General features: G+C 39.1%; 1 protein-coding gene across 3 annotated transcripts in view; it reads right to left on the reverse strand.

Moving 5' to 3' along the window:
• Positions 1-15,718, reverse strand: part of HOOK1 (hook microtubule tethering protein 1) — a 75,933-nt gene that overhangs the window by 17,040 nt on the left and 43,175 nt on the right. For all 3 annotated transcript variants that reach the window (XM_032301937.1, XM_032301936.1, XM_032301935.1), the window contains 5 exons: positions 15,493-15,694; positions 14,630-14,740; positions 12,256-12,343; positions 12,116-12,176; positions 10,210-10,350 (listed from right to left, as the gene is read on the reverse strand). In XM_032301937.1, coding sequence (XP_032157828.1) covers positions 10,210-10,350; positions 12,116-12,176; positions 12,256-12,343; positions 14,630-14,740; positions 15,493-15,694 — 603 coding nt within the window. The remainder of the gene's footprint in view (positions 1-10,209; positions 10,351-12,115; positions 12,177-12,255; positions 12,344-14,629; positions 14,741-15,492; positions 15,695-15,718) is intronic.

The following is a 15,718-nucleotide window of genomic DNA, read 5'->3' on the forward strand; positions in this document are numbered from 1 at the left end:
TAGGCCAAGTTTGTTAGAACTGGACATATAGGAATCTATAAGGAATCTCCTTATACAGAGGCTTTTTACCAAGGATACTACCCTACTAAGTCAGTACAAAGAACTAAGTTAAAAACTGTTCAGTTAGCCCTGCAGACGTATTCTGAACCGTGCAATCTATACACAGACAGCCATTATGTGGCACAAGCAGTACCCTCTCTGCCACAGGCTTATATGCTTACCCATGATGAGGAATTATATCATTTGTTTTCTAACATTCAGCAACTTCTGAGATCAAGACAAACTCCGATCTTTATTTCCCATATACGGGCCCATACTAAATTACCAGGTCCTTTATCTAAAGGCAATGATAACGTGGATACGATTACTCATGCATATGTAATTGATGTCACTAATAAACAAATGACTATACAAAGTCACACTAAATTTCATCAGAATGTGTCAGCCCTACGCTGACAGTTTCAAATAACCAGAGAAAAGACTCATCAAATAGTCAAAAGCTGTCCTGCCTGTCCAATTCATTATCCATTACCCACATATTCGGTAAAAACTAGAGGACTGGTGCCTAATCACTTATGGCAAATGGATGTAACACTTTTTCCTGCTTTTGGCCCTTTTAAATTTATACATGTCTCTATTGACACCTTTTCAGGGTTTGTGCACACTACTGCACACTCAGGAGAAGCTTTCGTAAATGTATAAATCACCTCTTTTCCACCTTCTCCCAAATGGAAACTCCTAAAGCCATTAAAACGGACAATACTCTGCATACACTTCTAAGGCCTTTCAAAAATTCTGCCAAGTTTTTCAAATTACACATTCAATGGGGATCCCTCATAATTCCCAAGGACAAGCTATTGTTAAAAGTGTTAATGGAATCCTCAAATCTTACCTCAAAAAATTAAAAGAGGGGGAGATACTATAGGGAACAGTGAAATATTCTCCTTATATGCATTTAACTTTAACTCTATGTTTTAAATTTTTTGAATGTTGACGATATAGGCTGCACAACAGCTGAACGCTTTTGGCAACTAGATTTCTCTCCTCTCCCTTATACTAGGTGGAAAGACCCCCTGACGGGCAGTTGGAAGGGTCCTGGTCCTGTCCTCTGCAGAGGACGCGTTTTTGTTTGTATTTTTCCTCAGGATGAAGATAACCCACGCTGGCTTCCAGAAAGGTGGTGCCAAATCCTCGCCTCCCCACCAGAGGATGGCTCACCTCACACTGAACGGCCAAGGCAGACAGAGAAGGAGAAGACATCTCCCCCACTACAACTAGGGCCTGTTAAGGGATCTCCTGAACCAGGCCCTGGAAATAGCAAAACAAACCCAATCCAATGAAGCACTGATCACTCTATTATTAACATTATTAGCTATGGTTGGCCTCCCTCGTAGCTAGTAAGCGAGGCCACAGTTTATTAGGGATATTTGCCTAATCTACCCACTATAAGGCCTGTCATTGGGATGATCCCACTTCTCGGGTGCGTACAAATGGCACTAGTTATTTTGGGGGATGTAGTGCTGATGGTATAGAATCTGCAGAGCATTTTATTAATTGGACACACTTAGCGGCTCAAGTACCCATATGCTTCCAGCTGCCCTCTTCTGGCTATGACCTCATCAAGGGACATGTGATAGTGCAGTCTAGGTCCCATATAGTTACTTATCTTGTAAGAGATACAGTAAGTGGGATTAATCGGTCTAATCCTGTGATAGGGGTGGAAAAATGGATTGTTTATGGAGTCATGAGAAATAAGACTCCTAATGTCCCTCAGAAAGGTATGCGCCCTCCTGGTTACCCCTATTGCCCTCAGCGGTTGAATTATCCCTACCAAGGCCCTATATGGACGACTTGTCTCCAAAAAAGGCCTACGATCTTTTCTCCTCACAGCGTTCCTTATTTTTCTATTATTGATTGGTCAAGGAAGACTAGAGAAGAACTGCGAGGTATCGCCTTTCCACCTAATCTGCCAATGCATAATGTAACTATCCCAGGAAGAATCTTCTCTATGGCCGGAGGAATGTTCCATTCAGAACTGTGGAAGTTAGTTGCTACTATGGGACCTCTTGTGGTGCAAGTAACTAGGAATGGCTACATCCCCACTATGAACATCAATTTAACCTTACGGGCGTGCGTCCCAAGGCCTTTCTTGTTAGTAGTAGGTTCCGGAACCATAAATTCAACCTCCTTTTCAGGCGAACACTTGTTGCATAACATCCGATGTAACAATTGTGTATTGACTAACTGTTTGCCTGTAACATTGCCTTTACCGAGTACTAGTCCCACAGTAGTAGTGTTTGTAACTATGCAACCCCCATATATGCCACTGCCTGTAGAAGTAGAAGGACCATGGTATGCTAATTATGGTTATCAATTTGCTCTCGAAATGCAGCTACAACTTAAATGGATCAAGCGCTTTTTAGGCTTATTGATAGCTGGAATAGCTGCCTTAGTAGCCCTTATAGCTACGGCTACAGTAGCCTCAGTAGCGCTGTCCCAAAGTGTTCATACTGCCGAACATGTAAACAATTTTGCAAAAAAATGCCTCATATGCCTTAGCTACACAAGAACATATTGATAAGAAAATTCTTATGGATTAGAAGAAGCGACAGAATATTGAGGAAGCCAATTTGTCTATCCCAAAACTCAAATGTCCTTGGTCTGTTATGGAGGATTTCAAGATATCTGTGTAACTCCGTTAAAGACAAATAATATTACATGGGACTGAGTAAAAAGACATCTTCAGAGGATATGGAATCATACCAATGTTAGCCTGGATTTAGCAGACATGCAGAAGGATATTTCAAGCATCAGTCAGCCTCATTTGGACTTAGTTAATCCTGCTGAAGTAGTATCACATATTTTTAGTAGCCTGCATGGGTTTAATCCCAGGAATTTGCTGAAATATTCATTCTGGCTATTCATTGGACTTTTTATTGTTTTACTTTCATTTTGATTTGGTGCATTGTACAAATCCATGCAAGACAGCATAGGTTTCGTTTGAAGGCTCAAATGTATTTCCTAGATCTAAAAACAAAGAAAGGGGGAGATGTAGGCAGCCACGGACCCAGCTAGAGGCGAGGGATCAAACCAGGCCCTGACTCATGCCTCCTGAATATCAGTTGAGTTGCGCTTGAGAAAAAGCCTGAGCTGACTCATGCCTCCTGATTATCAGTTGAGTTGCGCTTGAGAAAAAGCCTGAGCTATGGACCCTAAGACTGGCTGACGTGACTGCCTGCATGTATTAAGAGGCAAAACTGGGTTGTACATTTAAGTGTTACAAGATTACCCTGTACTTGCACGGATAATAAAATTGTACCATTGTAAACTCATGAATTGCTAGTTAAAGATTAGCTAAGTAGACAAAAAGTTACTGGCGTCAGAAGTCGGCTACCAGCGCTTGGGAAATGGGCTTCGTAAAAGCTTGAGGGGTTTCATGTGAATGTTACGTGTGTATGAGCAATCAACTGAAAATAGATACTTCCTTATAATTGTTTCTGTTAGCTATATAATGCCTCACAGCCTTGAATAAAATTGGCACTGCTTGGACATCATCCACTGTGTCCCTCCTGTCCCCATTTCTTTACAAGTCTTATTCTTTCTCCATTCTCTTACCTTCTCGACCCTGCTCGTGTTGTCGCACCGGCCGCAACAAGATTTCACAGGCTACCATTTCACCATTTCCCAACCAATTCTTTATAACTCTTTATTTAAATTAAAGAGACTGACACTCCAGGGCAGATTTCTAACTTGGCAGAATCCCATTCTTTAAAAACCCTTTAAGAGTAACCTGAAATGGGGCGCCTGGGTGGCTCAGTGGGTTAAAGCCTCTGCTTTTGCCTCAGGTCCTGATCCCGGGGTCCTGGGATCGGGATCGAGCCCCACATCGGGCACTCTGCTCAGCAGGGAGCCTGCTTCCTCCTCTCTCTCTGCCTGCCTCTCTGCCTACTTGGGATCTCTGTCTGTCAAATAAATAAATAAAATCTTAAAAAAAAAAAAAAAAAAAAAAAGAGTAACCTGAACTGAGGTTACCAGCAAGATAAAACATCTGTCTCTTTTCATGTATATACGACCTAACACACCTGTCTATTATAACGCTCCACTGTTTCACAATTACAGGTATCACATAATACAAGCGTCATTCACATGTCTATCTTCCTATAGTAATTCTCTGAAAGCTGACACGTCCCATCTCCAGTGCTGATATTGAACTGAATGGGATAGTAATATCTGATGGTCCCCTCAGAAAGCTACAATGTTGATGTAGTACTTATACATACAAGTTTGAGACAAGGTTCAAGTGTATCTAAAATTCTTGGTGGGCTCTAAGATCTAATAAAGTTTGGTCAAATAGAATCAAATACTTTTATAGCAAAATATGCTATTTATAAGAGGCAAGTTAGCATATTGGTTGAAGAGTCTGGATTTAGGAATCAGACTGACAGAAAGTTCAAATGTGGGATTGAGAACTCACTAGCTTATAACTGTGGATGAGTTACTTAGCCTCCTTGGACCTCAGCTTCCTTATCCATGAAAGAGAGATAATTATAATTCTCACTTCATAGAGTTCTTAAGAGGATTTCTGAGTGAATACCAAAAATGTGCTTAGAAAAGTGCCTGTCATATAGTGAACACTGTAACAATGTTATATATTTTTAACATTCTATTTCTTGAGCACCTCATTGGTATCAGATGAGTACACCATTTACTTTTACAGCTGAAGATACTAAGTGTGAGTTTAACTTGCCCAGCACAGAACAGCTAATAAATTTAAAGAGAGGAGGGGCTTAAATTTGACTCCACAGTCTATGTTCTATCCATGTACACACTGCAGCCCAAAGCCAACCTGTCATGTATTCACCTGTTAAATTTTCTGTGGATCTGAAGACATATAAATGAAATTCAAGAATAAGCAAACTGGTTAATAAAGTATGCTGAAATAATGAACATGAAAGGCTGAAAATAATTTAAATATTAAATCCTATTTTTTTAATTTAATTTTTTCACTGTTCCAAGATTCATTGTTTATGCACCACACCCACTGTTCCATGCAATACGTGCCCTCCTTAACACCCACAACCAGGCCCTCTCAACCCCCCATTCCTCTTGCCTCCGAAACCCTTAGTTTGTTTCTCAGAGTCCATGTGGTCTCTCTTGGTTTGTTTCCCTCTCTGATTTCCCCCAACTCACTTCTCTCCATCTCCTCATGTCCTCTGTGTTATTCCTTATGCTCCACAAGTAAGTGAAACTGTATGATACTTGACTCACTCTGCTTGACTTATTTCACTCAGCATAATCTCTTCCAGTCCCGTCCATGTTGATACAAAAGTTGGGTATTCATCCTTTCTGATGGAGGCATAATACTCCACTGCATATATGGTCCACATCTTCTTTATCCATTTGTCTGCTGAAGGACGTCTTGGGTCCTTCCACAGTTTGGCTATTGTGGCCATTGCTGCTATGAACACTAGGGTACAGATGGCCTTTCTGTTCACTACATCAGTATCTTTGGAGTAAATACCCAGTAGTACAATTGCACGGTCATAGGTAGCTCTATATTTAATTTCTTAAGGAAATAGCCACACTATTTTCCAAACTGGCTATACCAATTTGCATTCTCACCAACAGTGTAAAAGGTTCCCCTTTTTCCACATCCGCTCGAACACTTGTTTACTATCTTGTTAATTTTGCCATTCTAAGTGGCGTAAGGTGGTATCTCAATGTGGTTTTGATTTGAATCTCCCTGATGACTAATGATGATGAACATTTTTTGATGTGTCTGTTAGTAATTTGTGCATCTGTTAGCCATTTGGATGTTTTCTTTGGAGAAGTGTCTGTTCATGTCTTCTGCCCATTTTTTTTATGTCATTTCTGTTTTGCATGTGTGGAGTTTGAGGACTTCTTTACAGATCTTGGATATCAGCTCTTTGCCTGAAGTGTCATTTGTGAATATCTTCTCCCATTCCGTGGGTTGCCTCTTTGTTTTGTTGACTTTTTCCCTTTGCTGTGCAGAAGCTTTTGATCTTGATGAAGTCCTAAAATTTAATTTTCCCTTTTGTTTCCTTTGTCTTTGGAGACATGTCTTGAAAGAAGTTGCTATGGCCGATGTCGAAGAGGTTACTGCCTATGTTCTTCTCTAGGATTTTGACAGATTCCTGCCTCAAGTTGAGGTCTTTGATCCATTTCGAGTTTATCTTTGTGTATGGCATAAGAGAATGGTCCGCTTTCATTCTTCTACACACAGCTCTCCCAGCACCATTTGTTGAAGAGACTGTCTTTTTTCCACTGTATATTTTTTCCTGCTTTATCAAAGATTATTTGACCATAGAGCTGAAAGTCCATATCTGGGCTCTCTACTCTGTTCCACTGTTCAAAGTGTCTGTTTTTATGCCAGTACCATGCTGTCTTGATGATCAGAGCTTTGTAGTAAAGCTTGAAATCAGACAATGTGATGCCCCCAGTTTTGTTTTTCTTTTCAACATTTCTTTAGTTTTTTTTTTTTTGTTTTTTTTTGTTTTTATTTGACAGAGAGAGATCACAAGTAGGCATAGAGGCAGGCAGAGAGAGAGAGAGGAGGAAGCAGGCTCCCTGCTGAGTAGAGAGCCCAATGCGGGACTCGATCCTGGGACCCCGAGATCATGACCTGAGCCGAAGGCAGCGGCTTAACCCACTGAGCCACCCAGGTGCCCCTCAACATTTCTTTAGTTTTATCTGGGGTCTCTTCTGGTTCCATGCAAATTTTAGGATTGTTTGTTCCAGCACTTTGAAAAATGCTGGTGCAATTTTGATCGGGATGGCCCTGAAAGTATAGATTGCTCTAGGCAGTATAGACATTTTAACAATGTTTATTCTTCTGATCCATGAGCATGGAATGCTCTTCCACCTCCTTGTGTCTTTTTCAATTTCTTTCATGAGTGTTCTGTAGTTCCTTGAGTACAGATCCTTTACCTCTTCGGTTAGCTTGATTCCCAGGTATCTTATAGTTCTTGGTGCTATAGTAAATGGAATCGATTCTCTAATTTCCCTATCTATATTTTCATTGTTAGTGTATGAGAAAACAACTGATTTCTGTACATCGATTTTGTATCCTGCCACATTACTGAATTGCTGTATGAGTTCTAGTAGATTGGGAGTGGGGGGTTTTGGGTTTTCCATATAAAGTATCATTTCATCTGCAAAGAGAGAGTTTGAATTCTTCTTTGCCAATTTGAATATCTTTTCTCTCTTTTTGTTGTCTGATTGCTGTTGCTAGGACTTCTAGTACTATGTTGAATAAGAGTGGTGAGAGTGGGCATCCTTGTCATGTTCCTGATCTCAAACGGAAGGCTGCCAGCCTATTTTGAATGTCAGCCTTGCTGGATAAAGTATTCTTGGTTGCATGTTCTTTCATTTAGTGCCGTGAATATATCTTGCCAGCCCTTTCTGGCTTGCCAGGTTTCTGTGGACAGGTCTGACATTATTCTGATGGACCTTCCTCTGTACATTAAGAATCTCTTCCCCCTAGCTGCCCTCAGGAGCTCTTGTCTGAAATTATGATTCATGAGTTTCACACTTAAGTGCCTTGAGGTCTTTCTAGCTTCATTGATCTTGGTGGGTGTTCCTTCTGCATCTAGGACATGAATGCTTGTTCCATTCCCCAGATTGGGAAAATTTTCATCCAGAATTTGTTCAACTATATCTTCTAGTCTTCTGTCTTTTTCTACCCCCACAGGGATCCCAATAATTCTGACGTTGGAACGTTTCATGGCATCATTCATTTCCCTAAATCTGTTTTCATGGCTTCTAAGCTGTTTGTTCCATGCCTCCTCCTGATCCTTTTTCTCTATCATTTTGTCCCCTAGATCACTAATTCTATCTTCTCCTTGGTAACCCTAGCAGTTGAGTATTTAGATTAGATTGGATCTCATTGATAGCATTTTTAACTTCTTCCAGGTCAGCTGTCACTTCTGCCTTTAGAGATTCTACATTGTCATCAATGGTTTTCTCTAACCTAGCCATTGCCTAGATAATTGTTACCCTGAATTCCCTTTCTGACATATTATTTATGTCCATATCCAATAGTTCTGATCAGGAGGGCACAGTCTCTGAATTTTTCTTCTGTTGGGTGTTCCTCCTCCTAGTCATTTTGGTGAGATGTGGTTGAGGGGATGTATAGCTGAATATATCAACCACGATCCAGGAAAGGTGCATCCTGGAAAGTTTTGGAGCAACTGGAAGTCACCACCAAAAAGAAAGAAAAAAGATAAAAAGAGAAAGAGAGACAGAGAGAAAAAAGAGCCCCCAAAGTAAGATTTATAAGGTATACAAACAGAAACAAACAAAAAGACTGACAAAAGTTAATGACAAGGAGAAAAAAGAGAACCCAACCAAAATGAACCCCAAGGATGAGATTTATATAACACCAGAACAAAAATGAATACACAGAAACACTGACAGAAGAAGAAGATGTGAGGGTGGTTATAAATCCTCGATGTGGGTGGGGAAGGTTATTTTGATTCTTCCTGGGTGTACCTTGGTATCTTTGTTAAAGGACTCACCTTCTCAAAAATAAAGGGAGAATAATACTGGTTTATATATAGGGGTAGTATTGATTAGGGAAAGAGGATTACCATGAAGCTTATAGCTGTATGTACATTAAAAAAATAGAAAAGAAAAATAAAAACAGGTATATGTATGGGAAAAGTTCAAGTTAAAAGGTTATTATGGAATATGTTGTATTAAACCTCTAGTTGTAATGGTAAGTAGGTTAAAAAAATTAAAAAGAACAAGAATCATGAGAACAAATAAAATAAAAAGTTGTATCTATGAAATATACAGGTATTAGGGCAATACCAGGAGCTTAATATATTGTTTTCCACTGATGTCGGGGCTTTACAGTTTTATGGGGACCCTTTGGTAGTTGTCTTCTCGTTCTTTTGGCTTGCCTTCTCGGGGAGGGACCTGCCGCATTGTTTTTCAGTCAGTCTTGCCAGGGTTGAGTCATCCCGCCCCTATCAAGGGGCTGGGTTCTGTGGAAACTGGTTTTTCAGACTTTTGTTCTTTGGAGGTTTTTGTTCTTCCGGGTCTTTTTGCTTTTTCGAGGTTTAGTGGAAAGCAAACTGCACCCAGACCTCTGTCTCAGAGAGAAGCCTCAGTCTGCTCCCCTCTGGGTGATCCAGAACACAGAGACTCCCCTTCTGCAAACTCCAGTGAGCTGTGTGACCTCCCACAGGTGATGCACACCACCAGCCACCATCTCAGGGGTCGCCTGAAGCACCCGCTTGTCTCTGCACCCCTGTGCCACTAAAACCATGAGCAACATTGGTCCAGGCAGCCCACTTCTGGTGACTGCCTTTGCCGGGAACGCTGTCTGGGGGCCAGACCTCATGGTTGCACAGGTCACAGGAGGCTGTTGGGTTCTCTCATGGGCAGGTTGGGAGTGTTCAGACCCTTGGCCAGGAACAGGCGGCCAGGGTCCTAAAGAGTGCTGGCTGGCACCCACACCAAGCTCTCTCAGGCACAGGGGGTGGGGGTGGGGGGTGTACTCACAGCCAGCAGTTGTGCAGGGTGTGCAGAGCGGAGAAGGGTGTGGACCTAGCAAGTGTTGGTGGGTGCCCACACCAGACTCTCTCACATGCAGGTGGGAGTGCACCCAGCCCAGCGGTGGTGCAAGCAACCAAAAGCCATGAGCTCGGGGACCAAGGAGGCTCCGCCACACTCTCTCTGGCATGGTCGGCGGCGGTGGCCGTCTTGGGTTTGTGGGCATAGGTCCATGCCCATGACCACCCAATTCCACCAGTCACCCCTTAGGCTCTTTTGCTCTTTCTGAGTGCCTTCAACCAGACTGCAAATTAATGCTGCCCCACCACCACCACAGGGCACTCTCGTATTGGGGTATTACTTTCCAGTGGGTTGCTTCTGGTGGCTCCCCCCCGCTTCTGCTTATCCTCCGGTATCAGTCCAAGCATTCCTACTCTGCTTTACCTCTCCACTGGTGTCTTCTGCCCCTGTAGAGATCCAGAAGTATACAATCCTACATCTCAGGCTGATTTCATGGGTGTTCAGAGTGTTCTAGTAGATATTTAGCTCACTTTAGGGGACCAGTTGAAACAGGGTCACCTACTTCTCTTCCATCTTGCCCCTCCTCCACCTAAATCCTACTTATTTTAACTACAGTGACATCTCCCACCAGATTTCATGGCTAGCTAATGAAATTACAAGGCATTTCACCTTTGCTCGGTTTCCAGTTCGTTCATCTTGCGGTGCTTCTGTTCCAGCTGTTCCTGAAGTTCCTCAATACGCTCGTTCTCGCTACCTTCCTGTTGTAAGCGGAGCATCTTATTTTCATGTTGCAGTCGAATAAACACTTCCCTGATGTTGAAGAGCAAAGTTTGTTTTTAAATTTTTTAAATGTACATTTTACATTTTTTTACATTCTTAACTTTAAGAGAATTCCTGTTCATGCAGCAGCTGTCATTTAAAAATGCTACCAATGCTCCTGAAATTTTTTAAAAGAAAACTACATACACTGTAAGACTGTCTCAAAAAAACAAGTAATAAATTTTTCAAAGCAAAAGTATTATATTATATATTATATTATATATCATTAAATATTACGCAAATCCCAAAAGAAATAGGAGTTATTTTACTGGTAACTTAGCTGCTATTCACTATAGCATATCTTCAGAAAACATATACATTATAAGCAATGGATTTAAAAAATCAGTTTGCTTAATATTTTTTTTTAAAGATTCTATTTATTTACCAGATAGCGATCACAAATAGGCAGAGAGGTAGGCAGAGAGAGAGTGGGGGGGAAGCAGGATCCCTGCTGAGCAGAGAGCCCAATGCAGGGCTCGATCCCAGGACACTGGGATCATGACCTGAGCGGAAGGCAGAGGCTTGAGCTACCAGGCACCCCTGTTTAATATTTTTAAAATATATTCTTATGACAATTATATTACTGCACCTAGGTTTTTTGCTTTCAGAAAACAATTTTTATTAAAAGTTTACAAATACACATTTTCTAAAATGCAAACAAGAAAAATTATATTAAGTAGAAAAGTAATGTTCTCCTACCTGCTGCCTCCTTAAATGTAATTTCTTAAAAGCAAGTAATTTCAATTAATCTCAATTTGTGTTCTTCTGAATGGCAACATCATGACTTTAAGATACAGGTTCATATTATGGCTTTTTTTTTTTTCACACAGCTATTTTTAAAGTGATATTAATATCACTGGGTATTAACGACTTTTAAAAAGTTGCTCTCCAGTCCAGCATGTAAAGAGCTCTGTCTTAACAACAAAAAATCTAACAGAATGAAAATTAACATATTTGCAAACTGTATCCTGAGTAAAAGCAGGCACAAAAGGCCACTTATTGTAGGACTCATATATGTTAAATTCCATAAGAGAGTTGATTTTCTGCTGCCTTGTGCTGGAGCCTGAGGGAAGGCAGGACTGAGGAATGACTACTCAGAGGCACAGGGTATCTTTTGGGGGGAATGGAATGTTCTCTAATTAGATGGCTGCACAACTCCATGACTATGCTAAACACCACTGAGCCATATGGTTTTAAAGGGGTGAACTGAATCTCAATAATCTGCTTAAGGAAAGAGTAGAGTCTGAAGTAGTAAATAAAACTGTTACCACAAAAAGGAAAGGAAAACCATAAAAAATACCAGATAAGTCAAATACCTAGAAGCAAACATAGCAGTAAAATACCGGGATAAAAGTTGGTTAAGAGATTCTAAAATTTGTATTTTATTTAACTTCAGCGTAATCCTTTTGCCATATTGACAACTCTTCACCTATTTGTTTCACCCACGTGGATTTGATGCCAGGTGTAAAAATGGTTTTCCATTGAGGTTAGAGGTAGGAAAAGAAGTTCAACACAATAAAAGTCATATTATAAAAACTAGAATATTTTATTCATGTAGTTTGTGAAATTTTACTTCTAATAAATTCTAAAACTACTGTAGTAGCAGTAACAATCTAAGAAGTTCAAGTAGATGAGACAAAGTAATTTTGAACTCCATGACTAATAAAATGGAAAATCCTGAAGGCTAATAATTTTTTTAAAGAAGAAATATTTCTAATATTAAGTATAGATTATTAATTAATAAAAACAAATTTACCTATATTCCACTGGCATAATCTCAGCAGCAAGATTCTCATAACTTTTTGTAGCAGATGCATCTAAACAACAACAACAAATGATTAACATTTCAGTATTTCTACTGTTAAAAAAAACTTTTCTAAATCCAGCAAAATTCACCTGTTTGGTTTAGATGATCTTGTTGTACTTGTGAACATCGAAGTTCTTCATTCGTTTCTTTCAGAGTATCACGCTGCTCTATTAGTCTCTAAAAAAGAATTATTTATGAGAAAAAATTATTTATATGAGAAAAAGAATTATTAAAAAGAATTATTTATAATTCTGCCCACCAGAAATGTACTTTATGCTTATAATAATTTATCTTAGTTTCATAATTTTTGCTTAGTTACTTAAAAGTGACGTTTTAGTTTTCATGCTAAGAGGTAATTTTCTCTTACATAAATCCCATAATCTTTATACAACATAAATCTTGTGATTTCCCCATTAGATAATTTATTTGAACCAAACTGACATAATTACAAATGTGCAACAGCATGGATTTTAGAGGCAAATAGATCACGGCTTGAACTCCAGTTTCATTATTTACTAGTTATTGTATCACCTACGGTGAGTTATTTGACTTTTCGGCTTTAGTATCCACATTACCAAAATGGAAATGTAGATACATAACCCTTGCAGAAGTGTCTTGAGTAATGAGTGAGGTAAAGTTAGTGGTTACTTGAAGAACTGTGATCTTCATGATGGGTATTAAGGAGGGCACGGATTGGATGGAGCACTGGGTGTTATACGCAAACAATGCATCATGGAACACTCCATCAAAAACCGGTGATGTACTGTATGCTGACTAACAAAACACAATAAATCAAACCAACAAAAAGAACTGAGGAGCAGGTACTGATACACTATTATTAACTAAAGGACATCAGGGTTCCCTCTATTTTACTTTTATGGGTTCTGAGAAATGTATAATATATCCATCATTACAGTATCATGGCCAATTGATTTTCAACAAAGGTATTAAGACAATAATAGGGAAAGAATAATCTTGTCAACAAACAGTTCTGGGACAACTGAATAGCCACACACAAAAGAATGAAGTTGGACCCCTATCTTACATCATTTACAAAAATTAATTCAAAACTGTTCACAGAAACTGTAAAATTAAAAGAAAACATAAGCACAAATCTTTATAACCTCATATTACTCAGTGACTTCACAGAAATACAGCCAAAAAAGCATAAACAAGGAAAGAAAAAAATAGGTAACTGATTTCATCAAATGAGAAATCATTCCATTGTAAATAGCACCACCAAAAAAATGAGAACCCACAGAATAAAAGAACATATTTTCAAATCATATATTTGAGAAGGAACTTATATCCAGAATCTATAAGGAGCTCTTACAATTCAATAAAAAAGCAAATAACCTAGATAAAACATGAGTAAGGGTTTTGAAGAGACATATCTCCAGGGAAGACATACAAATGGCCAATAAGTACATGAAAAGATGCTCGACATCATTAGTCATTAGGGAAATACAAGTCAAAACCACAATAGCAGACCACTTCATACTCACTAGGATAGCTAAAATTAAAAGTCTGATAAGTGTTGTCAAGGATATGCAGAAATTAAAAACCTTTAGAAATTGCTGAGAATTAAAAATGGTTTATCTACTTTAGAAAACAGCATGGTAGCTCCTTGAAAGGTTAAACATAGTTACCATATGACCAGCAGTACCATGCCTAGGTATGTACTCAAATGAAAATACATGTCTACATAAACATTTGTAAATAAATGTTCATAGCCACATTATTTAATAGCCCAAATGTCCATAAAATGATGAGTGGATAAATAAAATGTGGTATGTCTATAGAATGGAGTATCATTCAGCATCAAAACAAAGTACTGATTCATGCTATAACATGGATGAACTTTGAAAGCATTAAAGCTACGTGAAGGTATCTAGTCACAAAACTGACACCGTGTAGGATGACATATTCTGGACAGACTGGCCAAATCTGCAGAGACAGAAAGTAGATTAATGCTTTCAAAGGCTGAGGGGAGGGGAGCCAGAATGTAGGGCGCTGCCAGTACACACACTAACGAGGTGATGACAGTGCTCTAAAATGGGCCTGTGGTGAGGGCTGCACAACAGGGAATACACTAAGTGGTATTCAGGGAATACCACTGAATCGTGCACTTCAAGTGGGTGAAATTTATGGTATATAAATTATATCTCAATAAAGCCACTAAAAAATAAAATCTGTGGCCCTTGCTCTCGAGAAGCCGATGGTCTAGAATGGGAAAACATGCAATGAGACATATGGCCTTGCCTCTGTGACTTCATCTTCCCTCATGAAGGAATAACAACACTGCACAGTAAATTTCTACTACTTTCTTCCACAGCAACACTTGGATTGGGAGTAAGACGGAAGTTTTGATTTACATGACTTCCATTCTTAGAACAGCAAGGATAATATTAAACACTAAAAGAGAAGACAGACATATTACTCATCAACTATATTCATGTGTACCTCTTTTTCCTTAAGTAAAGCTTCATGTTTTTCTTCAAGCCGCTTCATTTCAAATGCTAGTGTATCTGCCCTTTTGGATTCAGAGGAAAGTTTATTGTGAAGATCTTGAACCTTTTGTCAGAAACAAAAGTAGATAACAAAAATATATAATATTAATAGTTTTTAGAGTTTAATAAATAAGAAACTGATTGGAAATAAAATCTATAATGAGAATATAAGTAATCCTAAATAGTTGTAGAAATAGCATGTAAATAAGAGCCTAAATTTTAAAATACCCAAATAATAATTTAGTATGAAAAAAAAAAAAAATCAGTCTCCTATTCCAATGTTTCTCCAGGTTGCCAGATAAGTAGAAAAACAGGGTATCAGCAGTTATAGCTCCATTCTCCAGGCAATTACTACTGGTTACCAGAAATGTTAATAAGCAATAAAATGCCCAAAAATATATATAAGCTCAGAAGACAGTAAAAAGGGAAAGACCTAGATAACTTAAATTCAATTATCAACCCTGGAATTAAAATTACAGGTAGAAGAAATCTATCATAAGTTCATAGCCAACTATAGGCAATGTTTCTTCAAATCTCTATCATTCTGAAAGTATCAAAAGGAATCAAAAGAAAGTTGAACTCTTTTGATTTTCTTAAAAAAATTAAGATATTTTCTGGGGCACCTGGGCGGCTCAGTCGTTGGGTGTCTGCCTTCGGCTCAGGTCATGATTCCAGAGTCCTGGGTTCAAGCCCCGCATTGGGTTCAGTGGGAAGCCTGCTTCTCCCTCTCCCACTCCCCCTGCTTGTGGTCCCTCTCTCGCTGTGTCTCTGTCAAATAAATAAAATCTTTAAAAAAAAATTAAGATATTTTCTTACCTGCCTCTTGTATGTTTCTAACTGTGTACGTGCTGCATTTGCCTTCTTCAATTCTTCTTCTAAGCTGACTGTATTATGCATATACATCATGTTTGTTTCTTGTAAAGTTTTCACCTGCTTGCGAAGGTCGTTCAGATCTTGTAGTTTCTGACGATATATCTCGACTGTTGACTCTAGTTTATTTGCTTTATCAGAGGTGGCCCTACAATAATAAAGACTGCACATT

This window comes from Mustela erminea, chromosome 10, assembly GCF_009829155.1.
Source record: "Mustela erminea isolate mMusErm1 chromosome 10, mMusErm1.Pri, whole genome shotgun sequence".
Lineage (NCBI taxonomy): Eukaryota > Metazoa > Chordata > Mammalia > Carnivora > Mustelidae > Mustela > Mustela erminea.